This window comes from Phycomyces blakesleeanus, assembly GCF_001638985.1.
Source record: "Phycomyces blakesleeanus NRRL 1555(-) unplaced genomic scaffold PHYBLscaffold_20, whole genome shotgun sequence".
NCBI lineage: Eukaryota > Fungi > Mucoromycota > Mucoromycetes > Mucorales > Phycomycetaceae > Phycomyces > Phycomyces blakesleeanus.
In genome coordinates, this window is record NW_017265153.1 from 590744 (window position 1) to 617326 (window position 26583).

Consider the following 26583-nt stretch of genomic DNA (forward strand, 5'->3'; position numbering starts at 1 on the left):
TCACAAGAGGGGACTCTCATCCTTTTGGACACCACATCGCCCTTAAATTCTCAGCCCTTGTCTTGGCGTCCTATATCCTTTCTTCTTCTTCTTCTTCTCACTCTTTTCTCCTCTAACCTCTCTAACTTTTACATCTATCTAACATGGAAGACGAAGTTGCTGCCGTAAGTTTTATCATCTTTAGGGTCATCTCGCAACTCATCACTGTCTCAATGACGCGTGATGACGAAAAACCCGTCATCTGTTCACCGTTTCTCATCATCTTGTTTTTATAGCTCGTTATCGATAACGGTTCCGGTATGTGCAAGGCCGGTTTCGCTGGTGATGATGCTCCTCGTGCTGTAAGTGCCTAAAAAGTCATATTATTAGACAGTGTGAACCCTTACATATCTCTCTACTTAGGTCTTCCCCTCAATTGTTGGTCGTCCCCGTCACCAGGGTGTCATGGTTGGCATGGGTCAAAAGGACTCTTATGTCGGTGATGAAGCTCAGTCTAAGCGTGGTATCCTTACCCTCCGTTACCCTATTGAGCACGGTATTGTGACCAACTGGGACGACATGGAGAAGATCTGGCATCACACTTTCTACAACGAGTTGCGTGTGGCTCCCGAAGAGCACCCCGTTCTCTTGACCGAGGCTCCCCTCAACCCTAAGTCTAACCGTGAGAAGATGACTCAGATTATGTTCGAGACTTTCAACGCCCCTGCCTTCTACGTCGCTATCCAGGCTGTCCTTTCCCTTTACGCCTCCGGTCGTACCACTGGTATCGTCCTCGATTCCGGTGATGGTGTCTCCCACACTGTTCCTATCTACGAAGGTTACGCCCTCCCCCACGCCATCCTCCGTTTGGATATGGCTGGTCGTGACTTGACTGACTACCTCATGCGTATCCTTGCTGAGCGTGGTCACTCTTTCACCACCTCTGCCGAGCGTGAAATTGTCCGTGATATCAAGGAGAAGTTGTGCTATGTCGCTCTCGACTTTGAGCAGGAGCTCCAGACTGCTGCCCAGTCCTCTGCCCTCGAGAAGTCCTATGAGCTTCCCGATGGTCAGGTCATCACTGTTGGCAACGAGCGGTAATTTTTATTTTTTTATTTTATTTTTATTCACTCTAAAAAAATCGACGCGTCACTCACTCCACCCCCCCTTACCCTTTACCCTATCTTTTAGCTTCCGTGCTCCCGAAGCTCTCTTCCAGCCTTCTATGCTGGGTCTCGAGTCTGTCGGTATCCAGGATACCACTTATAACTCCATCATGAAGTGTGATGTTGATATCCGTAAGGATTTGTACTCTAACATCGTCATGGTATGTGTATACACTTGTTTCATGTCATTGTGTCAATATACTCACTTGTAATTATAGTCCGGTGGAACCACCATGTACCCCGGTATTGCCGACCGTATGCAGAAGGAGATCACTGCTCTTGCTCCCAGCTCCATGAAGATCAAGATTGTTGCTCCCCCAGAGAGAAAGTACTCTGTCTGGATCGGTGGTTCCATTCTTGCCTCCCTCTCTACCTTCCAGCAGATGTGGATCTCCAAGCAGGAGTACGACGAGAGTGGTCCTTCCATTGTCCACAGAAAGTGCTTCTAAGTGTACAGTGTTTTTTATATATCACAGCATTTATCTCTCTAAAATATATATATTTTTCATAAATCAATCAATTTTGTTTGTCTTTGAGATCTTCAATTGGCCATCTTGGCAAAGTTGTGATAGTGTAGTCATCTAAAAGACCTGCTCGGAGTCTTTCCACCCCAGTCCATGCAATCATGGCACCGTTATCAGTACATAGCTGAGGGGGTGGGCATATTAATGGAAGTCCATACATTCCAGCTACTGCTTCGAGTCTACACAAAGAAGTAGTATTATACGAAATTAGATTTCATTCATTCTTCCATTCTTTCATTCTTTCATTATTAATATTTAAGCTTCGCGGCACACGCGTTTGTGTGTGTGTGTATTTTATTTTATTTTATTTTGTTTTGTTTCCGAGTATGACACCACCACGTTTGTTCTCTTACCTCGTGCGAAACAACGCGTTACTGGCAACTCCGCCACTTACTACCAAGCACGTCAAAGGCTTGTGGCGTTGATTAACCTCGAGGTCAAGGGCAAGGTGCAGCTTTTGTTCCAGGTGACGGATACAGGTAAGTTGAAATGCGGCCGCTACATCACACATATCCTTCTCCGTATTTACTTCCTCAGCCTCCACTAAACGCATGACCGATGACTTGAGGCCTGAGAAACTGAAACCGATTACGGATTTGTTACGCTGTAACATTGGCATCGGAAGGCGTCCAAGGAAACGCTCTGGATCTCCTTTTAGTGCTGCTGCCTCGAGGGCTGCTCCAGGCCCACCTCTTCGACCGGGCAACCATTTCAATCCCAATAAACGGGCTGTTTTGTCAATCGCTTCTCCGACTGCATTGTCCTGTGTTGTTCCAAGTGTGTCATAATCTCCCAGTGAGTTTGCACTAAGCAACAGGGTGTGGCCACCAGAAATTAGCAAGGTCATAAAAGGAAATTCAGGCCAAGGGTCACCCGTAACCAATGGTGTAGTCAGTCGTGCTGTCAGAGCATGAGCTTCCTACATTATTATTATTATTATTATTATTATTATCACTATTACTATTGATATCGTATATTGTTTGATTCATTCTAAAGACATTTTTATAAACATAGTCAAAAATTCAAAAGTACATCTTTCCTCTACAGTATAATAAAAACTAACTAGATCCCAAAATAAAAACCAGAAATACAAAAAAAAAATACTCTATTTTTGTTCTATTTAGGTTCATTTTTGAGTTTACCATGTGGTGTACTCCAATCAAAGGCTTCTTGTGCACCGCAGCCAAAGTCTTGGCTGCATTCAGCCCCACTGGCAAGCACGGTGGCAAGCCAGGTCCACGCGTGACAGCAATTGCATCGAGATCTTGGACTGTCAAACCAGCCTGATCTAGAGCATCGCATATAACCCCAGGCATGTTGCGCGAATGCGCTAAACTTGCCAAAGTAGGCACAATTCCACCCATAGGCTGATGGAGATCTTGTTGACCACGCACAACTTCGGACAGAATCTTTCTATCCGAGGTCACAATTGCAGCTGAAGTGTCATCACAAGAAGTCTCGATTCCCATCACAATCAAGGGGCGAGGTGTGCTGTAATTTCTAAGAGCTGGTTGACATGAAGAGCGTAATTGTCCCCGAGAGAGGAATGGACGTACTGAGTGGTAAAAGTTTTTGGTCATTATACTCAATCCTTGGTAGTTCTATCCCTTTTTGTTTTTAAGTAATTCTGAAACTCTCTAAAGCGAAGTATATATATATATGCGTGTGTCTGTCTGTCTGTCTGTGACCGGAAATTGTTAATCACTATACCCAGGGTCTTTCATACTATATTTTCATTAGTAACAACCATAGAGAAAAAAATTTCAAGAAATATTAGGAATTCTCCATCTCTATTTTATATCTTGTTGAAAAAAGAAAGAAAGAATAATAATAAGAAGAAACAAGAGAGATTGTGGGTGCAACTAGGATTTCTGTATCATCCTTTCATTTTAAAGAGTGGCTAAGAATACTGGAGAATAAATACTTTGACTTGATGGTTCTTAAAGAATAGAGCGGTTCTGTTAAAACATACACACATATATACACAGTTAGTGGGATTACAATAAACCTAATGTTAATGATAAGAACAAAGATATTTGCAGATAAATTAAAGACATTCACTCTTTTTTATTTATTTACATATTATTTATCCTGCGCAAGGTACTGGGGGTGGACAGACGAAAAATTCAAGAAAAGTTCGAAATGTAATTTGTATTATTGGATGAGAGTTTTTTTTTTAAAAAAAGAGTCTAAATGACTGACTGGCTAAACTTCTTCCATTGCCACTTAGATTAAGAAGAAGAGTATGCTTTTGATAAAAAAGTTGTGGTATATCATGCAAGGCCTAGAAAAAATCTGCACTAAAAGATTTGCACAAAATGGAAGAAATAGTACTATGAACAATCGATTTTCTCTAATCTTTGTTTAAACCTTTTGGTCTGTCCGTACCATATATATATATATGTGTGTGTGTAAAGGGTTAGAATTAGCTCAGTTAATCAAAGCAACTTTTCTTTGTCTCTTACCCAGCTTACACAATCACCCGATCTACATTTAAAGAAATCAAACTGTCTGGTCTATATGATGGTACATTTACTCTTTTCTATTTCTGTTGGCTTTAATAGGATATAATCAAAATAACCAATGATATCCGAGAATTTAAATGATTTCCTAATTTTTCAGAACGGTGTCCCCGGTCTGTTTTTCTTTATGCATCAAATCCGATTTAACTTTGATAAAGACCAGTAAAAAAATAGGTGGTCTTTTACTAGGCCGTACATATCGAAGAATGAACTTTTTGATTATCCAAAATACTACTCCGAATATGTAGTGCAATGTAATTTTCAATCTGGAAATGTTTGATAACTCTCTATATTCATTAACATTAAATGTTTCAATTATGTTCTTCAAAATATGCTTTGTATTGGCTAAATGAAAACATATTTATTACTAATTATTATACCCTATAGAAAAAAAAAGGCGATTTTAGTGAATTGTTGCAAGTTTTCTAGGGTTTAAAGTGATTTTTTTATAGTTGAATTTCAATTACCAAATTTTCTCTCTTTTATATATATCCCACTTTCTACGCCACCAAGTGTTTGCAGTCAATGCAAAACATCTTTTTCTAGCTTCTTCAACCCAGTACAAGAATTAAAGCCAATAAAATTATTCAAAGCTAATAGCTTACAATCAGTATCTTGGGTGAATCCTAGGCGGTAGCCAGGACAATTTTTTTTATCTTCTTTGAATTCTAGTCAGTCTTTGTCTCAAACGACGACCCTCCTGAAGATCTTCTAATACGTCCAATCTGAATAACGCGGGTGAACTTTTCAGGTATAATGCTATTATATCTCAGTCGGTTAAGTATATGCCAGAAGTTCAAGACTGCAGTAAGCTCCCGATTCCACAAACGATTCCTATCCTCTGACCCATCCGTCTTCTTTAAACAGTTTAGATTTGTATATCTAAAAGTACTTGTCAGAATAAATGATGATAAAAATGGAGTGGTTGTAGAATTTGCCTTAGGAGACCATGGCGTGTCACAATTGGTATTTGGGCGCGGTGATATGGGCTCAGGTTGAGGACTTACTTGACGGTCTGAAGGGACGGCTGGAAGCATCTCAGACAGTGTCTAGAGGCACCATACGCATCGATCAAAAAGACATCAAATCCGTGTTTGTAAATTAGCTTCCTCATTCCTACGCCCTAGATTGGCTCGTGGTATCTATTGTGAGGGGCAGACCAGCTTCCCATAACCAAGACACAATCTTGGCCAAACTTAGCACGAATATATTTGGCTAGACGTTCGTTGGCTTTACGTTTGTTGATGTATGAGGAGAGACGAAGCTTGCGGAACAAAGGTTTCTGGGTGGTACGACTTACGGTGTTAGTATAAAAAGAAGAGAGGATAGAGGAGTTGGCTGCTTTGACTGAAGTATGAAAGGCAAAGTCTGTGATGTTATTGGATCGTTCCGACGTTTGGGAAATTTCATGTTCTGCAGCAATAACATTGGGGGCTTGAGCTTTGAGATCCTGAAGAATACGACGAAACTTGGTTTTCTTGAGTCTGATGTTCTGTTGGTTGGAGGTGTACCGGTAACATCTCGGTGTTTCCACCGTAGACTCCTCGTGCATGCAGTATAAAAGGTCTCTTCTTCCAGGATCGATAAGAACACAACACCCGCGGATTCTTTCCTGCTATTCTGGGGACAAGTCATGAATGTAAGGAATGTTTTCAGGGTTGATTGTGGTAACCTTTCTGGAAAGTGGTCCTTGGGTGGTGTCTTGGTTCTGCTTGATAATAGAAATACCAACACCATCGGTCTGGATTGTTCCTCTGAACTTCATCACGCCGTTCTGCTAGTCACGGAAAGCCTTTTCGTCCAAGTCCACCACTATTCCCCACAGCTCTAGCTTATCCGCTCCTTCTGACCAAGTTCTTCTCAAAAGTTGCTGGCATAGTATCCTGGTGTCAATTTGCATGTAGCCTGGTGACCAGGATCGGCGAAGAGGAAAGCAGTTGAAGGATCCACGTCCAAGGTGTTCTAAGAGTTGGGCCATACGGAAGAAGGCGAGGAAGTGGTTGTGTGGAGAGGCTTTTGAGTCATAGTATATAGAGTTCTTTTGGAACTTGTATCTTTCAGGATATGCGGTCAAGATGAGAGAGATTTCCATGAAGGCTTTTCTGTGTCCCTCTTCGATGAAGACATCTTCAAGTTGGCGAGGTGACACTCCTTCTTTGAACATCCTGGCGGGTTTGAAGATATGCTCTGTTAGCATTCTTTTGATTCGTTCCTCGGTTGATCTTTGGCTACGCAGGTATTGGGTAAGTATATATGATGTAGGCCTGTTAATGGATTACTTACAAGAGTAAATGATAAAGGTGTGTATAGTTTAAGATTCTTGCCTGTCAATCGTGTTGCCTTTTATAAACTTTTATGATTGATTGATTGATATATATAAAAGACCAATAGTATTTAATAGTAATGTTACTCCAAGACGTGTACTCCAAGAGTGTAGTATTTTAAGAGGTTAATAGACTTGACAAAATAAATATAAAACCAGTAACCAACCAATCCTGAATCCGGATTACATCCTATTTTATAACGACACAGTCTACAACGATCTCGAGAAATCCTATAAACAGTTCAAGTCTATTATGGTATAAATGAAATTCATTCTTTTAATTTATCAAGCCTTGGCAGCCATAAAAATGTTGTCACAGCAATCTTACGGGGACGACGTTTCTTGGCAGGGTACGACATTTCTATCTAGTCGGACTAATTAATTGTGACCACCTGTCCGGGGTCCGGTATATTTCTATAATATTTCAGAGCAAAACGGCGTGTCCTGAAAACAAATACAATACATTCATTGTACGTATTAGCATATTACCTTGTTCCCGCACTTTGTGTATTGATCAATCGCTTGCCAGACACCTAGGTCTTCTTCTTTTAGGAGGTACGGTCTGTTTTTGGGCAATTTAATAATAATAAAAAGGTATGTAAATGGGTGATCGTTTTACTGTTCAATTGAGGGAAAAGGGCAAGAGATGATCCATAAATGGATATGTCTATGCAGACTAAGAATTGGTTTTTAAATCATTGGACACACTCGGACATTGATAAGAAAAAGGAGATTTCAGAATGTTACACGACGTGTTTATATAAAAATCAATTGGAAGACGAATAATGAATTTTTAAGATGCACAATAAGCGAATAAATTAAAAAAAGGAAAAGGAGGAAGTATTAAGAAGTATTAAGTGAAACAAAGCAAAACAATAAAGAGATAACGTTAGGAGAGTAGTAAGGTTTGAATAAAAGGTGAATTTTTTCGGCTGGACATGTATATAAGAAAAGAAGAGAGACATTTGGATATGAACAGTAGCATTCATCTCTTAATCTTCTTTTCTTTCGTTCCTTACAGATTTGGCTAGAATATTTACTTTTTCTGGATATTATTCATAGCTAGGGCCAAGGAATTCATGCAATGAAGTGCGCGTTGAAGATGATCGAAATCCGGTTGAGTATATATCGAATGCTTTTTGAGATCTAAAGATTACAATAATAAATAAATAAATAAATAAATAAAAACAAAAAACAAAAAACAAAAAACAAAACCCGCCGATTGGATTATAGCCCCAGAAATTCTTCCTTGCTTTCTTTACCTTTGAGTAAGAGACAATAGCGTGTAATTCGCTGAATTGGAGCAATCATGTAATCTGACAATCCCATCCGGTTGGTCTCTTTGTTGCGTAATGAATCCTTTAAAAATAAGGTTATTTAGTAAGAAGAGACGTATATTTAATAAAAACAAGTTCCCTTATTAGGATTTCCTTGGAAAATAAAATAAAATAGTATAGTAAACAAGTGTGAACTTACATGGGCTAGTTGCCGATAAAGTGTATTCCGATCTGCTTTATAGAGACACTTTTGTAGTTTTGGGAAATTTACAGCGTAGAATATATAGACTTCAAAATCGTTTTCCAGACTTGAGAATACGCTCCCAACCCGTTCCATTTCGCTTTCCATCGTGTCACGAAGACTGTGTACAAGACTGGTCGAAAGCATGATCAATTGAGGAACAAAGGCAAATATAGGTTGAATATCTCGCAAGTTTACGAGTGGCCTTGTGTCATTAGCAGCATTTATCAGGGGATCCATGAATGCCTACTGAATTGAGATTAGCCGACAATAACCACAAAGATTTCAATTAAACAAATAATGTGGTTCTTTACATGCTTAATAATCTTAAGGTGCTCAAGATAAGTTATTTCAGTTGTTAGCAATTCGGCTGTAATAAATCGTATCAATTGAGCTGACCGACTTGAATGTGGCGTGTGCTGTTGGGGTTTGAGATATGATAGTAGCAAGAAAATTAGTAATGATAGATATATATATATATATAATTTAATAATAATAATAATAATAACTAACCTTGTCTGTAAGGGGAGTCAAGAGGTATGATTCAAACGTACGTCGCCATATAATTAATCCTTCGCGTTCTTTAAAGGTCAGAGATCTCTGCTTTCCGCTCCGAGATCTATCGAGATATATATCGACAAGAGATAAATGGGGGAGACGAGAAGAAATAGAAGGGCGGGGTGATATTGGGGACGAAGAGCGGGTAGAAGAAGTATCGAGATCGGGGATACTGCAATCGCTGTCAGAAATTGTAGGAAGGGTGTACGAAGAGTGGCTGGCGGAACGATGAGTATTTGAGCGCGTTATTGTTGCAGAATTGAGGAACTGGTTTGATTCGAATAGGGATATAGAACGACGGATAGGATTTGAAGGTTTCAACAATTGAGAGGTGTAGGACGTTGTTGGTGTTGTTGGTGTTGTTGGCGTTGTTGGCCAAGGCTCAAACGTAATGGGTTCTCGGTCTGTGAAGAGACTATCGACGGTGAGAGAAGCCCAGGTTTTGGTTTCAGTAGTCTCAAACAAAGGAACAGACGACTGAGGCATATAAGATTTAGACGTTCTCAATAGAGATATTAAATGTAATATAGGATATTAATGGAATTGAGTGGCAAGAAGAAAAGAATAAGAAAGAGAAGAAAATTAAGAATAATAATAATATATAGAATAAAAGAATAAGAGAAGAATATTAAGTTTCTTTTTCTTTTTAAAGGAAAAAAAAAACAAATACAGAGAGATTATGTGTGTGTGTGCAAGTAAGTTTGTATGTGTGTAAATGTGTGCGAGTACTAAAAATGAAAAAAAAAATTGCAATTTTAAAAATCCGTGAATAGGTGACTAAAGGGATCGCCCTTGGGAAGGTCTTCAGGTTGTTCAGCGGGATACTTTTCAAAATTACTCGTGTCACATTCGTTTGCATGAGAGGGTATAAGTGGGGCCTAAATAACACAGGTTTAAATATGAGAAGAATTGCTCATGACTGATATTACAGATTATTAAGGATAATACTTACTCGAACAGTCTTGTTGAGTAGACCGTGCCAATCTGTGTGACGTAGCCATTTGTGCCGCTTGACATCTTCAGCCCCGCCTGCCAAGTTACCTAGACGACGATTGCGATCTCCTATGAGCAGTCGCTTGATTAGGTCCTTGGCTGCACTGTCCATATAACTCGGGTATTGTGCTTTGCCACTAAGAATACGTTCATAAATTCCGAAATGATTATCGTCATAGAACGGCGGGTGACCAGCCAACATTTCAAAAATCAGAATCCCTAAAGACCACCAATCCACTGCACGACTATGGCCCTTGCTTTGGATAATCTCTGGTGCAAGATACTCTGGTGTTCCACACAATGTCCATGTTCTACCTTGGACTTTTTTGGCAAATCCAAAGTCTGTGATCTTAATATGTCCCTGGCTATCCAATAAAAGATTCTCTGGTTTCAAATCTCGATACACAATTCCTTTCGAGTGCAGATATTCTATTGCCAATACAATCTCGGCCGTGTAAAATTTTGTCATATCGTTGGTAAATCGACCCGCACGTCTCAAATGTCTAAATAGCTCCCCGCCAATTACATATTCCTGAACCATGTAAAGATGCACATCGTCCTGGAAGGTCGAATAACTATTAAAAAAAAACACACACACACAACATTTATAATCGTCAAGACTTCATGTCACTCATCTAGAAATACAACAAAAATACTTGCAGCTGTACAACAAATGGAAAGTTGACTTCGGAAAGAACCTGGCGCTCAGAGTTGATATGTTCAACTTGTTTCAAACGTACAATCTCGGCCTTTTTCAATACTTTTATTGCATAAAAACGTCGGCCGCCTTTTTCTTTGGCCAGATATACCCTACCAAAAGTACCAGTGCCTATTATACATATACACATATTACATATTTTATAAGATAATAGGTCATGTAGGATTTGAGATCTTCTACTTGCCTAATGTTTCCAGTAAATCATAATCGTCCACACCGACTGAAGATTCAGATTGGAACACAGGCGGTTGATTGTGCCAATGCTGTTTTAATTCTAGCTGATGTTGACTCAAAGGCCCTTGATCGGGATTATGTGTATCGCCGTCTTCCTTTTTAACCCACAAGCCGTGTACTGTTGCTGTTGAGCTAAAACCAAGCGAAGGCGATGATTGAGGTCGAGATGACTTTGGTCCTTCTATGCGCTGCTGTTCTGGTGTACGTCGGAGAAGGCTGGAGACAATAGAAGAAATGAGATGGAATGGCATTTTTCTTAAGCAGTCCAGATATTGACTGACTCAAGTAGAGTGTAGTAAGCAAATAAAAAAAAATAGAAAAGAAAGAAAAGAAAGAAAAGAAAGAGAAAAGGGAGAAGGAGTATTGTTTTAGGTAAGATAATAAAATTATATATTATAAAAACCCTAGTTGAAAAGCGTAAAAGAAAAGCCAAAGCGAAAGAGACCATGGTCCCTTGCCCCAACCCCAGCCTTATTTCTCTTTCTTATTTTGCCCCTTTCCACTTTTCCATCATCTCTATGTTTTTACTAGCACATTTATATTTATTCACCACAATTTTTTTATAAGGCTTCTGCTTTCACAGCCTTTTCCATAGATAGACAATAACTATAAAGGCTATAGTCGCCACATGATGTGGAGCTAAGCCTGGATCACCCCACGTTAAGCTTACAAGTGTAGATCTTCACGTGGGTATAAATGAAGTATTAAAAACAATTAGAGCAAGAGCGAGAGCGAGAGAGAGAGGGACAGATATATATATATATATAAGCTATTGAATACATTCCAAAGGTCGGTATATATATATATTTACATTACTAAAATGATACACAATTTAATAGCAAAAGAGAGAGAGAGAGACATATTAAAGTTGACATTGTTTTAAAGTAACAGTTAAAGAACTGGATTGATTTACTTGTGATTTTGTGCCTGGCACTGTTCTCCGCATAAAATACAATATGTTTTGATACAATAAATGAAAATCATGGGGTTTCCTTGAGTTTATCTCTTCGTAATTCTTGTTCAGACCATGGCAAAAGATCCCAAGCTGCATTTTCATTATTATCATCATCTTCTGTATCCTGATTCTGCGCCGTCGTGCTGTTATTCTTTAGGCGAGACTGAATACACGCAAATAAGTTGTCCTTTTCAGATAAGGAAGACGAATTAGCCAAGTCTTTTTCACACGACTCAACTACCACGAAAGACTTTTGACGTTGGCGAACATTCCATTGGAGGCACTTTTGAAGAGACATAAACCAGTCATTACTAGTGTTTATATTGCAGATAGTAGGAAGTGCATACTGAGATGCTGTTATCTTAACATGATCTCCCTCTAAAAGTGAGTAAGTTTTTCAACAGTGTATGAATGGGGTCATAGTGAGTTACTTTACTTTTCAGTTCAACCCGGTTACGGCCATCAAAGCTGCAGTATGCTGTTTCTCTAGAACTTAATGGGACCACAATACGAATAGACATAGAATCAGGGAGCATCATGGGTCTAAAGCTAAGTGTGTGAGGACAAATAGGTGTCACCAGAATACAACGGACATCTGGGTGAGTCAATGACCCATTAGCTGAAAGCTACAGACACATAAATCAATCAATATATCATTATCATAATACCCAACTCAAGCCAGATCTTTCACTGTATATATGCTTATATACATATATGTAGATGTAAATGGTTAAATAGAATATTACCGAGTAAGCAGTCGACCCAGTTGGGGTAGCGATACACAAACCATCTGCTTGAACAGTTGTTAAATGTCGCTCATCACCAAATAATTCCAAAGCCGACATATATGCACTAGGTCCTCTGTCGACAACAATTTCATTTAGAACCTCAAAGGTTTCGCTAGGCCAGGTTGTATAGCAGCGAACATGGTCTTCAATAAATTCCTCTCTATCTGGAGGAATATTCTCTAATCGACTGTACAACTGCTGCCTCATCCATGCAGTTTCCAAAAGGGACCATTTATCTACAAGAGAGGGTGAATTGTGAGGCGACATGTTTTTTGTCCACAGTTCGCCTGTGATTGAATTCTGCCTAACACGTCTTTGTGGGGAAGGCGAGGTGCTTTCTTGGAATCTATACACAGTGCAGCTCAATCTCATCCGTACAGTCTTGTCGATACGGTTCGACCCAAACAGTGCATCTAGCTCCTCTCTAAACGATTTATAATAAAAGGGTGTCAAGAAACTCAATGACCCCAAATGAAACGGCATGATCGGGGGCACCTTGGATTGAAACAACCAAGATGTAAATAGCACTGTGCCATCTCCGCCAAGCTGTGGGAGGATAACATATCTTTTAGCCAAAAGTATTTCGTTGCCTCAATCACTATGGCTTCCCAAAGGGAATAACTTGCCGTGATAATGAGATCAAATAGCCCTGGATTATTTTGACACAACTTTGGTGTCCAAAACTTAATCCTGTTTGCCAACTCTGAATTATTCTCCTTGAATGACTTATAGTCGAATATCTTGGATTGTTCGAGATGAGCGTCTACATAGCTGCAAAAAAAAGAGTGTTAGCAGGGAACTTGATTGTGAATACACCATGCTTTTTCTTTTCTTCTTATTCTTGTATTACACAATAAAAGGATACTTCTTGTCAAAGCGTGGAGTCGTAACAAGCCATTCGGTTATCTGACGTGTGTAGCATACTAGTTTGTTTTCACGTGCTTTGGTGATAATAAGGATCGTTTCCTTGGTTTTATCCCATAAGAAAGGTATTTCCGGAGCCGTTGATAAGGATGTATTTGGGGTTTTATCAACATGAGTCTTTGGTTTAGCTTTTGACATTATGTATTATAGTGGTTGTGCTAAAAAAGAAAAAAAAAACGGTCAAGAAATATTTAGGGATCTTTTGACAGCAAGCCCAAATAGAAATTTGTAGAAAAAGTCAAGTAGTATAAACTGGGAAAACTTATTGAGGCGGGGAGGGGTTTTTTTTTTGGTTTTGAGAATGTGAGGGGAAAAGAAGTTTGGCATATACTGAGAATGATAGCTGCCAGAATATACACATATTACAGATTCAGAATGTGAAATTGTAATTTATCTTAGAAGATAGGAATGTAAAATTAGGTGTGGGTAAGGATTTCATATAATAAACAAAAAAGTATATTCTCAATAAATGTAATTTCAACTCTTGAGTACTTCTTTAGACCAATAAACTCAAATATATATCTGTCGGTTGATTTCCAATTATCAAGGCAATATTTAGGCCTTGTTGGCTTTACATATAAGAAGATAAAAAAATAAGCTTAAGAATCAAACAGGAATATTTCGAAAGAAGAGTAAGTCCATTTAACGAATTTATCTAAATAAAGGCATTGTATTTTCCAACCGAAATCTGTTGTAGATAATGTACACAACTTTGTATCCAATTTCAAACCTATTGTCTTTGTAGGGAATAAACCCGATTCTTTTCAGAAATTTTCTTTTGTATAATACCTAAATTGAAACACACTCGGGTACCACCATAAAGAAAGACTGTTCAAGGAACAAAGACAATGATGTGCGGACCTTTAACAGTTCGAGGCAAGGGCCAAGAAAGGTGGCGTGACATCATATTGTTTTTTTCCATAGCACTCTTCCTGAAAAATTACAGTAAGGTTTATCATATTTATATACACACACACGTTCATATAATACACACACATATATATATATAAGTGTGTGTGAGGGCATACACACACACACACATAGATATATATGTATATATGTATATACACACACACAGATATACTGATATACTGATATAAAGACATATACATTCAAATAGACGCATATCATTACGCATAACTAAGTATCTTGGCCAGAAGGAAAGCAATATACCTAACCGTCCCTAGCTCTTTCCAACTTATTTGCCATACAAATTTCAGACGTTTAAAAAGCTGTACGACCTTTTATTATTAATATTATATTATAAAAAAAAACAACTTTTTTTTTTTTTTTTTTTTTACCTTTTTGTTGGGAATCGCACGATCTGACAGCTTTATTCCATGCGACCTACCCTTGCCCTCCCTACCAGAGGAGGCAAGACCTCATGCGCTTTCAGTCAACAACAACAAAAGCATTGGCTTTCTTACTTCCAAACCGTATTTGCACCTCAAAACACCTCTAAAAGACAACTCGGCTCACGAAAAACGCGCTATAATCAACATCACAACCTTTCACTCCCCTGGCTAATTTCTGAAAAATATGTCACATGTCCCAAAGGCACATCACCAACCCATCACCAACCTTGCCACAGGTTCAGCACAAACACTTCTCCTGCCTTGACAGCTTTTCCTCTACCTCATCCTAAAGACAATTGTACGGAGGACCACTTTAACAACGAAATCGATTCTAATTTACCAAAAACCATTGAAAAACATCATCCTCGGCACATCAACTCCTCAAAAGACATTGACGAATTTCTCTCCTACTTGAATGTGCATGCACCAACTCTGGGACCGGAGAAAGTTTTCAGATCTCTTAGGACAGCATTATATAATGCAATAGATTACAACTATGACAAAGCATGGTGTATTTACGAAACTATATTGGAAAAAGGTGTCGGGCACTTGATGAGAATCAACAACTACAACCATTTACTCAACATCCTAAAATTCTCGTCTGACGAACACGCACCTGCACGCATGTTCTTGGTACTGAATCACATGCAAAACTCACCACACAACCATCCAATCGTAATAGGACCTTATAGCTATGGACAGATTTTGTTCGCGCTCGAAAGACGAGGAGATGTTGTGTCTATTAGCAAGGTTATGGACACCATGGAACAGCGTGGCATTGTTATTCCTCAAAATTTCTATACACTCCTTGCTTTTGCTGCTCGACGCAAGCAAACTGATGAAAATATTCGAGTAGCCGCAAATATTATGACGCATGCCATGAAGAAGAACGTGATGCTGGAGCAGGATGCATGTGCGATTATAATCAGCTTGATGTCTCGCCTGCCAACCATCACCGAGACTGTTGATTTCTTGCAAGGAATGGATCTCATCACTGCCGACACCAATAATACCCCTACATCAGTTACTGCAAACAATTGCGATGCCGATGTCCCCAGACCGCTTTACAGCATCCACATTTACACCTCTTTAATTGCAGGATTGGCTAGGAAAAGTGATGCGACTAATGCAATGCGACTATTTCGAGAGATGCGGAAGCAAGGTTTGAAACCGACAATAGTGACATACTCTGCTCTTATTGAAGCACATGCAAAGGCGGGCGACTTTGATACAGCCACAAGAATATTGAGGAAGCGCGTGTCACGAAAAGGCAGTGCCTCCAAGTATAGTGTGGCATTTACATCTATAATAACTAATGCGATACGGCACGGAAAACTGGATCTTGCAGAAGAGCTCGCTACGTCATTTCTTGAACAATCCAATGTTAAGAGTGAACACATGGAAGCCCGATTTCGTACTGCTCTGCTGTGGTGCCGAACAAAGAGATGCGTTAAGGATGGTCAGGCATTCTTTGATAGTTTGTGGAAAGAACACCCTGGATTTTGCAATGAGTTCATGATCAACCATCTTATAAATGCTTACGGAAACGACGAAAACAAAACAAAGGTTTATGATACATATTCACTTCTCCAGCAATTAAATACAGAAGAAGCATCTATGTTCTCATACCACCACCTCACAAATGCACTTTTTAAATGTTCCGATGTACCGGGTGCAATGGTTAGCTTTGGAATGTTGCGCAAACAGGGTATACCGGATGACATTTCGCTAGCTATGGTAATCCGTGGATTAGTGACGAACAACGAAGGAGAGGTGGCCTGGCGTTTGTTCAAGATTCAACGTGAACGAGGAATTGAGCCGAATTTGCACGCATACACAAGTATTATCAAAGCATTTGCTAATAAGAAAGCTCACATCACTCGTCCCGGCTCCCTGTTAACACCTGATATCCTCGAAGCAGCCGATATCCCTACTAAAGTCTCAACTGAGTTTAATAACGCAAACATCCCCGGTTCCGTTCAATCATACAATATTTTCAAACAACTGACTGGATTTCAGAAACCGAATGTATACATCTATACCACCCTCATTGCCTGCTTTTCAAAAACCAACATCAAACAGGCGGTAGAAATTTATAGACATATGCGATCTAATAACGTTGAGCCTACCGTTGAGACATACACAGCCCTTTTGCAGGGTTGTGCTATTTTTCGAGATGCCACCATGTCACTCATTATATTTAAGGATATGCGAGAACAAAAGATTGTTCCCAACAAGCATACCTGGCGATATCTTCTCAAGTCTATGATCAGATCACACATTGATAAATCCAAGGTTGATAAGATTGCCGCAATAGCCAAATCCGAATTATCAGGACTCACAACCCCTCTCCCTCCTCTCAAAACACCTCCCCCTCCCCCTAAAACCCCTTCCAAATCAAAAAAGAAAAAATATAATCCTAAAAAATCGACGAGGCCGTGGTTAAAAAAAAATAAAACCAAAAAGTAATGTTAATAAAAGTAATATAATCTTGTCAAATTCCACCTTACACTATATTCGCATATGTTTTATTATATTTTATTTAAAGTCTTTCAATCGACAGAAAATTGGATGCTTGTATTAAAAGAAGCAATTTAAGCATAAAGCTTCTTTTTTTCTTTTGATAAATGAATAAATCATACATATATTTCATAAGTATACACGAACAGTATATGACAAACACCTTTGTAAACCCAATGCCATAATTTCAAGCAACAGTGGTTATTTTATTTGACAAAGAAAGAATATATGATATTAAAATAAGTTAATATATATACATATGTATACTGGTTGTATCCTTTTTACTCTACAACTTATCACTATTTGATGTCGACCTCTTGTCTTCTCATATTAACTATATATATATATATATATATAAATGTTACTACTTACTGTACGCTGGATTATGGCGAATTGATGCATTCTTTTTATGTCAGAAAGGAGCCTTTCTTTTCAACGCCTTATTGAATCCAAGTCCAAGTAGATACATGTAATCCACCTTGCCTTTCAAATACAAAGGTCCCTCCAGATTTATCCAGTTGTACTTAGCTCTAATCAAATTCTGTTGTTCAGACGGCTTGTTCCACAAAGGAAGAATGTATGTATGTGATGGATAATAATCTTCGTTGGCTTGTTTTAGGTTTACTTTCAATATCATGCCTTGTTCAATTGAAGGTTTTGAATAAGCAATAACTGTGATGTCCACATTACTTCCTATCCCTCCAAACGGTGTATAGTTGCTCGCTGGCAGGCGAGTATTAAGAATAACCATATTTCCAAAGTACTCTGGCTGCTCTCCCCATACGTGATGTTTTTGTCGTCTGCTGCTAATGGCGTTCTGGTATATATCGTTGTATGATGAAAGAAGACTTTCTGTCGTGCTTTTAGTTAACTTGATAATGATGCCTGATGGTACATCTGTGAGAGACACTTTCATTCTCTCTAGACCCTTTTCTCGGCATATCTTGTTGTATGAATCCAGTATACTTTGAACAACATTATGTTCCCATTCTGGATTGTATTTTGGCCTGATGCCTTTTATATAAACCACGTTGCCATTCTTAATGATTCTCTCGTCTTTTAATTGTTTCACAAATGCTGAAAATTTCTTGACGTGTCCAATTCTGTCATCAAACATTGTAATCGAGCATAAGCTAGGCACACGGCTGAAAATATTGCGTAAGAAAGCCAGCTTGAACGACATAGTAGAAGTAAATATTGACGGCTGACAATTAAAGACGAGTTCGCCACGCAATGGATCCACAATGGCGCCTGTATCTGGCCTTATTGGATCTGGCCTCAGCCCAACCAAATCAAATTGAAGGCCTTTACTTTCTAACATGGGTAATACCACCTTATTAAAAGGATGGAACCGACGGCCAGTTAATACAACAGTCATAGTTAATGGATCGGATATTGCTTTGCGGGCATTTGAAACTATATTTTCATTCCAAAAGCCTTCCCAGGCTGTGCGTTTGAGTTCTTCTTCATCCCCAACTTTCAGGCTACGTATATCTCTCCACCATCCAGGCCCAAGCAAATTTTCGCTAGTCAAGTTAGTGATGAAAAGTTGATTCCAGATTGAAGGGCTGAGTCCTGGCGAGAGAAAGAGTGTCGAGTCAAAGTCAAAAACGACAAGTTTTGTAGGCGACTGTCGCTTGGTATTTGACAATAACTCTTGCGCAAAAGGTGATTGGTCGAATTGGGTCCGAAGAATGTCCTGTGTTGTATATGTAAGTATTATAATACCCATTGATGCACCTTGGTTAATAATTTTTTATCCACATGCCTGTTCTGGCGAAGACATTCTATACTTTTATGCGCTTGAATCGGATTAGTAAGAGGGTGAAAGATTGAAAGATGTCGTATGTTTTGGTGCTTACTTGCGATAGTCTATTGACTGTGAATCAAATTAGTGTAGATGGCTTGTGAGTGTGACGTAAAAGAAAATAAAATAGGGGGAAGAAGGGGCTGACACAAAGAGCCATACTCATTTACACCAAAGGTGCTCACGGAGTAGGACTACGTAGTGAAAAATCGCTATTGATAGCAGATTAATCTTCCATTTTTAGAAGTATACATTATTATAATTTGATTTAGGGAAGGACTATACCCATCATTAATTTCTTTTGAATTGTTTATTGTACGTGGAAACCGCGTAAATGAGAGAATTAATCAAAGTCAATTTAATTGTCTTATTTCTACAAGTATCTTACAATGTGAGGATACTTAAATATGCCCCCCATTTTTGTATGTTTCATTTCATCGAAGACACAAATTGGAAGACATAAGATACAACACCTTTGTTTCTTTCGTCTCCAAGAATAAAATCAGGAATTCTATTAAGATCCTTGGTGAAGTGATTCCAACTAATCAACGATATCTTGACCATGTTAAAGGAAAGATACTTGCGAAGTGAGAGCATTTATATTCTTTTTAAAACTTACGTGCTGCAGTCACCATAATTCATTGATTCAGCTTCCTTATATTGTTTTCCACTAATACATCTCTTGCCTAGATTTTTTACAGTTTTCCATTAGTTTGGTTATAACTATATTAAGACCCATACATATATAACGAGAATATACTAACATTTAAAAGTATCATGAGTTTCGCATTCACTTTCTGTATTGAGCTGGAACAGTTGGCGCATATCTGCAACTGAGAAGTGTCTTTCTGATTCGGTAGCCTCATCTACTACACAGTTGGATAATGATTGTTTGTGCGATTGTCTTTGAAAAATCTTTTCTTCTATAGTGCCAGCTCCAATTAAACGATAAATAAAGCCTTTTGAAAATTGATTAGTTAAACTACTATAATAGATAATTATAGGGACCAAAAAATTCCCATCACAGCCTCCGAAGCTTTTACTTACAATCTTTCTTTTGACCATCACGCCAAACTCGAGCAAGTGCCTGCTGATCTGCTGCTGGGTTCCAGTCAGGATCAAACAATACTAGTCGATTAGCACCAATCAGGTTTAGCCCACAACCACCAGCCTTGCTACTTAAAAGAAAGATAAATTCTTCGCCCTCTGGATCATTGAATTGATCCACGAGTTTCTGGCGCTTCTTTGCATTTAAGGTACCATCAAGCCGTAGAACACCGTAGCTAGAGTTTTAAAATTATTATTATTATTATTAGTCTTAAAGACAGAATAGATCACACATACCGTTTTTGTTGGCAATACGATTCAAACAAATCAAGAGTTTGGGTGTAATTGCTGATCAGAACAATCTTGTCTTTTGTTTCGTTTTTAATCTTTGATAGCATACTACAGAACATTTGGTAGCCGATGAGTGAGCAGCACACTTATTTCTTGTTTAAGCCGGAAAAATTGTCAGTATAGTTTACCGTTCAAGTACCATGAATTTCCCAGAAAGTGAAGCATCGATATTTGAATTGTGATTGCTTTTAGAGATGTACCCACTAGGTAATATTTTTTCTGAACCTTCTATTTCTCTCGGGAGATCAAGAAGACCGGGGTGATTACACAGTTTTTTAAGCATTGTGATATACTGTGATAAAATAAAGAAAGATATAGTTAATAAAGTATGGATCATTAATTTAAGGGTTCTGCGTTACCTTTAAAGGCTGAGCTCCTGTTCCTTGCAGCAGCTTTTTGGTCTCAGGGGAGTCTAAAAATGTCTTGTATAAACTCTTTTGAACAGGAGCAAGTTGACAAAAGACAACATGCTCATACTTCACAGGGACTGTAATAAAACAAATGTTAAAGCTTTGCCCATATTTGCTTTATGAAAATAAAGGTAGAAATAGCATTAGTACATACGATATTTAGTCAAAAGGTCATTGGTTCGGCGAATAGTGAATTTAGACACTATTGACCAAAATTCAGCGACCTTTTTGTCACTTTTTTCTCGTTCTGCATCTGATGCATCCGCATCTCTGCCTTTAGCAATAGGATTTTCGTAATTTCTGCGGAACTCTGTTGGTGTTCCAAGTAGTCCAGGATTAACAAAGTTAAATAGCGAATAGTACTCGTTCAAATCATTCTATACGATGGATTTTAGTATTTATTTTAGTTGTAGTTTGTTAACTAATTTTACTTGAATTGGTGTTCCTGAAAGAATAACCCTACGCTTGACCTGCAAGCGATTGAGCTCCTGGAAAAGTAATGAATCTAGATTTGCGGACAAAAACAAGAAGAAGAAAATTACATATATATAAATATGTGTGTATGTGTGTGTACGCAATATAAATATAAGTAAAAAGCAAAATGAAAATAAAGATAAACAATATACCTCCATTCTTTAACCGATGTCCTTCATCACATAGTAATAGCCCAATGGGGCATTTCGACAAGCATTTGCCGTAAGCACGAAGACTCTCGTAGGATATAATAAGTACTAGATGGTTCCATGTAGTTTTAGTATATATGCATTTTTTTATCCGTGTACTAGTTATAGACTAACTATGTACCTTACCTGGATTTGCTAGCTGCCCTTGTTTTGCTGCCCATTGTTTTAATTCGGCTGTTTTTTCTTTGCTATCTGTGTTATTAAGTACGAGTGGTCTAATAGCCATTTCTCCAAGCCATTTTACTGGCATAGAATAAAATCGTAAAAAAAACAGGCATTGTGATAAGTCAACATATTGAGGTGAAGTTTCTCTCTCTCTCCCTCTCTCTCTATCCATCTCTTTGTATCGATAAATACCGAATTCGTTTGCCCAGTTGAGCACAAGGCTTGAAGGACAAGTAATTATAATTTTCTGGACGGTAGGTTTGCCTAATACTTCCGATTGTCGTAAAAGTGTCCAAATGAGCGCAATACATTGTAACTAAAGAAAGAAAAAGGATGGTAATGCCAGATGTAAGAATTTAATATTAATTAGAGTAAACAGATATATATATATATAGAGATATTCTTACTGTTTTCCCTAGACCCATTTCATCGGCCATTATGCACCTGGAAATCAAAAGAAAAAATTGAGTATATAGTGCATAGAAGCACCGATGTTAAGTAGAGGATGGAACTTACCCAAAGGCATCTTTATTTACTTTTCCAGTTGTACAACGGTAAAGGAATTTCAGACCTTCGACTTGATGAGGCCGTAGAATCTTTACTAGGTTGGGGTCAACTACAACATGAGTTTTCTTTGCCTTGGATTGTGCTAATCCAACCATCTCTGCTATGGATTTGTTCGGACGGCCTCCCCATATCGGTGTTGGCTCTTTATCCTCATTCTCAATAAGCTCTTCCGGTACTACATCTTTTTCAGGATCCCATAATATAAGCGCTCCATCTGCATTAAAGTCATACATCGGTCGAGCTTCTGCCCGACGTCGGGGCATACCAAGCGTTCTTTGGAGACCAAAGCCAGACATGCTTGGTGTGCTTTGTTCTTTATTTTTAAACGGTACGACAAAGGGCCGTCGTAAGGCAGACACAGGATTGTATCCATGAGTAATTCGTGACATGCGTGGTAGGCCTTTTCCGGGGATACAGTGGAGTCTAGTGTGTTTTATTTGATTGTCTTGTTCTTCATTCTGGTCTTCATTTTCATACTCATCATTACTTTCGACCGTACGTCTTTTGGTATTTGTAGAGTGTTTAGGCTGTTTACGTTTTGGAAGAGTTTCATCGTCAAAGTCTGACTCACTGCTACTTTTGATATTGCATTGCTTTCGTTTTTGAGCGATTGAAGCGAATGGCGTGTCTTCATCTTCCGAATTGTAGATGTCTATAGCCTTTACTGACTTAACTAACGCTTTTTTAGATTGCAATCTACGAGGAGCTATTACTAGATCATCGTCAGAGTTGTCTTGTTGGGAGTGATCAATTTTGGAGTAACTCATTGCTAAAGTCTTTTTTTCTGCAGCAACAGCCGCTGCCCTCTTTGATTTGGCTCTCTTTTCTTGATTTTGTTTGTTGCTTGATATTGTGTCAGCAATAATTTTAGAGTTTCCTCTGTTGTAATTGATTTTATAATCATTCTCGCGAGAATTTACGTTCATAGCAGGCATTGACAATTGATTAAAGGTTGAAAGCTAATTAGAAGCGCAGCATAACGCACTATTGCAGATCAGGGAGTTATATGGTAATTTATAACCAGTCACAATTGAATATTAAAGCTCACCAATCATTCATGTACTGAAATCTCATACTGGAAAAAAATCGGGGTTTTTATTCCTGAAAGTTTTTCTGAAATGCGAATCTTGAGTGTCACATCAGGCATCAGGCATAAGATATGTCTACCTTAGACTACTATATAGACTATATGATACTCTATTTATCAAATCTATTCATTTTTCTATTATTTTTCTAATTTCAACATCTTTTAAAACTACTCGTCACTACGGGAAAAAAAGAGGTGCCCCTGGGGGTTCTCTGGAGGCCGCCCAGGGGGAGCTTTTCATTCGACTCCTTTCCCACTTCCTGCCTGTTATGGATTATTACATAACTCTGCTATCTAACATATGTGAGATTTTATTCATTTACCAATACACTTTTTTGTATCTTATAGGTGTTCACGGAATTAGTTATTGATATAAAATTTCTTATTGATTACTTTACTAAACACCATATTTAGGATAGTGCTAATTATCAAGTATAGGTGCTATTTACGTAATTTTGAGTCAGTGTTGTAATCATTACTACACTCAAGAGATATGATCTTGTTTGAACATATAGCATATTTAAATCAATTGTTTTTCCCATTTCTTGTTAAAGAAGTACAAACTATACTGCTCGGAACAGTATACTTTATTTAAAATAATGTATTGCATGCTTCTCTAAAAAATATTAATTTTAATATATATAAAAAAGCTTAGAAAATGGGATAATATAGTAAAAACAAGATGATTCATACACGCAGTGTTGATAGGAATTATGGAAATCACCATATATAGGTATTAATTATTTTTTCCCCCTGCTCTCTACAGGTGCTCTCGGAATTGTTTTTCGATAAAGAATTCTTTATCGAAAAACAATAATGTTCCTTTTTTAGAAGATTAATATATGCCAAATATAGATGTCGTGTAATAAATAATACGTTGGTGTTATAGTCAGTACTATACTCCAAAGATATAAACTTATTTGAAAGCATATTAAAGGAATGCTTTTCTTGTGGCATTATCACTATGAAGAAGCATGTAATATTCGATTTTAAGCAAAGCACTTGGTGCAAGATAGCATACCATGTACTATTTTGAGTTGAAATTACCGGTTTGTATAGCAAAAAAGACCCTAAAAATAATATATAACAGTAAGATAAAAGTGATTCTCCAATAATGCTCTGATATAGTAAAAATATACATCTATATTTGGATATTAAAATTTTTTTATCCCTTGAGATGGTGGGCGTGGTGGTTGGTGGCCACCACACTGCGGAGAAAGTGAGAAGTGGCAAGAGGAGACTGAAGTAGATGTAGAGTAGGTAGACGAAGTTGGCAGAGGAGGCCATTATCAGAGGAAGTTTAGTAAAGAACAATAAAGTAACCTTTTTACCTCGTTAAAAACACTTTCCCATTTTTATTCATTTTGACAACTGATTTCATCCCCATACGCCTAGTCATAAATATTATTTGACACCCCTAATTAAATACTGGGTGCAGTTCTATTGTCTTGAGAACGTTTCCTCTTAACTGTAGTTTATTGACCCTCATTACCACGCCTCCAATTGGGAATACAACCCTTGCTAGCTAGTAACCCGGCTATAAACACTATTCAACTAGAGCGTTCTTCCTCATAGTAGACTTGTAATTAGTTACACCTGCTCCCTCAAGTACCCTACGTGTCACCATGCTAGAGAGCAGGTATAAAAATTATGGTCTTTAAAATTATTGTTCCTTTTTTAAAAAAAATATACTTCTAAAATAGGAACATTATTGTTTTTCTATAAAAAAATTCTTTATCAAAAAACAATTCCGAAAGCACCTTACCAGGAGAAAAATTCATAGACTTTAAAGCGAAACAGTCTTTTTTGAATTTTGGAAATCACTACACACCCACTGAGATTTCTTCTAAATATGGAAATTTCTTGTCAAAACCAAATTTTCTATTGGCTTAGAGTATGAATTGAGATTAAACATGAAAAGCTTCACATTTAGGGGGGGCAAAATGATGAGACATATGCCAGAAAAGGATGAAATAATATTTTCGTGTATCATAAATAAAATTCAGATGATATAAATGTATAAAATGGGGGGAGAATGACAGAGAGTTGGAAAACAGAAGATTTAATTGGACAAAATTTATTGGAAAACATAATTTTTCTCTAAGTCATTTTCATCATTTGTGTTTTTTTGCCATGTCATTGAACATCCTCAACTGCATGCCATAATATACAGCATTAAGAAATATTTTTTATTATTTTTTGAGTAATAGAAGTAAATAACAATGGTTTAACTAATGCCAACATTACTATAGTAGATTTTAATGAGAACTATATTATATATATTTGCATTGTCACAGTAATTGTCAGCAATAATGACAAAAGTTTACATTAATTTTGTTGCTATTATATTATTTTTGATGTACCATTAATATTATTATATTCTTCTATAATCATTTAGACTTTCTTTAATAGTAATACTGCTAAGAATAAAACAAAAAAGTACTCATATACACTGATTCTTGACATAGTGCCATCACTTATAAGATCCCGAGACTGCTAAAAAACAAAGGGACATAATAGACTTTAGGCTAATTTTCTAGTTGCTTACTTGTCTCTTTTTTCATTATTTTTATATCATCGTTTAAAAATAAACCGCAAGTGTAATCTAGCCAGATAATATTATATTGTGGAAGTTTATTAAAGTGCACTGCAAAAACACCTTAAAATAATTGAATTCCACTTACCTGGAATTATCGATAATAGTAGCCAAAAAATTACAACCCAGGTCATTTCCTGTGTTTAGCAGCGAGAATATATTTAAAGACATATCATTGGCCTAATATATATCAGAGTCCCTGAGAGAATTTTTTCAAAATAATAAAGACAATTATAATAAGCAACGGCTGTTACACACTTCCTTTATTATTAAAAAAAATTAAGTGAAAAAATGTTTTCCATTGCCAATCCCGATGAAGTTCGTTGCAAATGCACAAGATGCAATCGCAATCCTCTTGGATACACCATGACAGATAAAAGAACTGCCAAGCGTCATGCCCAGAATGATAATGACAGGAATATGGATAAAACCATTAATGGTAAATTAAGTTATCAATTTTTCATTTATTTATATGATGTATTCTAATCCATTAGAACAAATAGTTTTGACAGCCGAAGTAAACACTGGTGAAGCTGATATGGACGTAGATCAAATTGAAGAACATATTGAATGTAATAGTATTTTATTTTTTATACACCACCAGAGATTTTTGTTATCATTTTGGGTGAAAATTGGCACCTAAGCAATATGATTGGCTTAGAGGCCAAAATATTGTAATTTGTTTTCGTACTCAATTTTTTTCATCCGAATAAAGGATAAAATTAAGTTCAGTACTACTTGTGGGCTTTTAAAGTAAGAAAAAAAACTGTTAGGGAAGTCAGAAAGTGTTCAA

The 26583-nt window shown here is 37.6% G+C and overlaps 8 protein-coding genes across 8 annotated transcripts; 2 read left to right on the forward strand and 6 right to left on the reverse strand.

Annotated features, from left to right (window-relative positions):
• The first annotated feature begins 25 nt into the window (after positions 1-25).
• On the forward strand, positions 26-2160 carry PHYBLDRAFT_135540 (hypothetical protein). The gene is made up of 5 exons (XM_018429729.1): positions 26-164; positions 276-341; positions 403-1076; positions 1171-1306; positions 1364-2160. The coding sequence occupies exons 1-5, from the start codon at positions 144-146 to the stop codon at positions 1592-1594; spliced, it is 1128 nt and encodes a 375-aa protein (XP_018287949.1). The 5' UTR covers positions 26-143; the 3' UTR covers positions 1595-2160.
• A 2699-nt stretch (positions 2161-4859) lies between these two features.
• PHYBLDRAFT_149089 (hypothetical protein) lies at positions 4860-5743 on the reverse strand (the record flags this gene model as incomplete). The annotated part of the gene is made up of 2 exons (XM_018432214.1): positions 4860-5240; positions 5366-5743. 2 exons carry the CDS (start codon positions 5741-5743, stop codon positions 4860-4862), a joined length of 759 nt encoding a protein of 252 aa, XP_018287950.1.
• A 429-nt stretch (positions 5744-6172) lies between these two features.
• PHYBLDRAFT_79794 (hypothetical protein) lies at positions 6173-9076 on the reverse strand (the record flags this gene model as incomplete). Its single annotated transcript, XM_018443508.1, has 9 exons — positions 6173-6419; positions 6475-6762; positions 6843-6928; positions 7004-7076; positions 7555-7660; positions 7777-7873; positions 7991-8278; positions 8347-8451; positions 8546-9076. The coding sequence occupies 7 exons, from the start codon at positions 9074-9076 to the stop codon at positions 6893-6895; spliced, it is 1236 nt and encodes a 411-aa protein (XP_018287951.1). The 3' UTR covers positions 6173-6419; positions 6475-6762; positions 6843-6892.
• A 22-nt stretch (positions 9077-9098) lies between these two features.
• On the reverse strand, positions 9099-10431 carry PHYBLDRAFT_178008 (protein kinase A catalytic subunit; the record flags this gene model as incomplete). The annotated part of the gene is made up of 3 exons (XM_018437939.1): positions 9099-9468; positions 9543-10158; positions 10244-10431. The coding sequence occupies 3 exons, from the start codon at positions 10429-10431 to the stop codon at positions 9346-9348; spliced, it is 927 nt and encodes a 308-aa protein (XP_018287952.1). The 3' UTR covers positions 9099-9345.
• A 1084-nt stretch (positions 10432-11515) lies between these two features.
• Positions 11516-13340, reverse strand: PHYBLDRAFT_116020 (hypothetical protein; the record flags this gene model as incomplete). The annotated part of the gene is made up of 6 exons (XM_018428493.1): positions 11516-11868; positions 11927-12116; positions 12237-12390; positions 12472-12824; positions 12878-13049; positions 13129-13340. The coding sequence occupies 6 exons, from the start codon at positions 13338-13340 to the stop codon at positions 11516-11518; spliced, it is 1434 nt and encodes a 477-aa protein (XP_018287953.1).
• Positions 13341-14542: 1202 nt separating this feature from the next.
• PHYBLDRAFT_70427 (hypothetical protein) lies at positions 14543-17141 on the forward strand (the record flags this gene model as incomplete). The annotated part of the gene is made up of 2 exons (XM_018442282.1): positions 14543-16852; positions 17106-17141. The coding sequence occupies 2 exons, from the start codon at positions 14543-14545 to the stop codon at positions 17139-17141; spliced, it is 2346 nt and encodes a 781-aa protein (XP_018287954.1).
• Positions 17142-17376: 235 nt separating this feature from the next.
• PHYBLDRAFT_70426 (hypothetical protein) lies at positions 17377-18809 on the reverse strand (the record flags this gene model as incomplete). Its single annotated transcript, XM_018442281.1, has 3 exons — positions 17377-17411; positions 17450-17480; positions 17556-18809. 3 exons carry the CDS (start codon positions 18807-18809, stop codon positions 17377-17379), a joined length of 1320 nt encoding a protein of 439 aa, XP_018287955.1.
• Positions 18810-19313: 504 nt separating this feature from the next.
• PHYBLDRAFT_156077 (hypothetical protein) lies at positions 19314-26186 on the reverse strand (the record flags this gene model as incomplete). Its single annotated transcript, XM_018433461.1, has 15 exons — positions 19314-19425; positions 19504-19570; positions 19649-19843; positions 19932-20167; positions 20229-20330; positions 20411-20574; positions 20642-20769; positions 20847-21069; positions 21124-21197; positions 21319-21484; positions 21533-21618; positions 21733-21856; positions 21948-21984; positions 22057-22348; positions 26162-26186. The coding sequence occupies 15 exons, from the start codon at positions 26184-26186 to the stop codon at positions 19314-19316; spliced, it is 2031 nt and encodes a 676-aa protein (XP_018287956.1).
• Between the last annotated feature and the right edge of the window lie 397 nt (positions 26187-26583).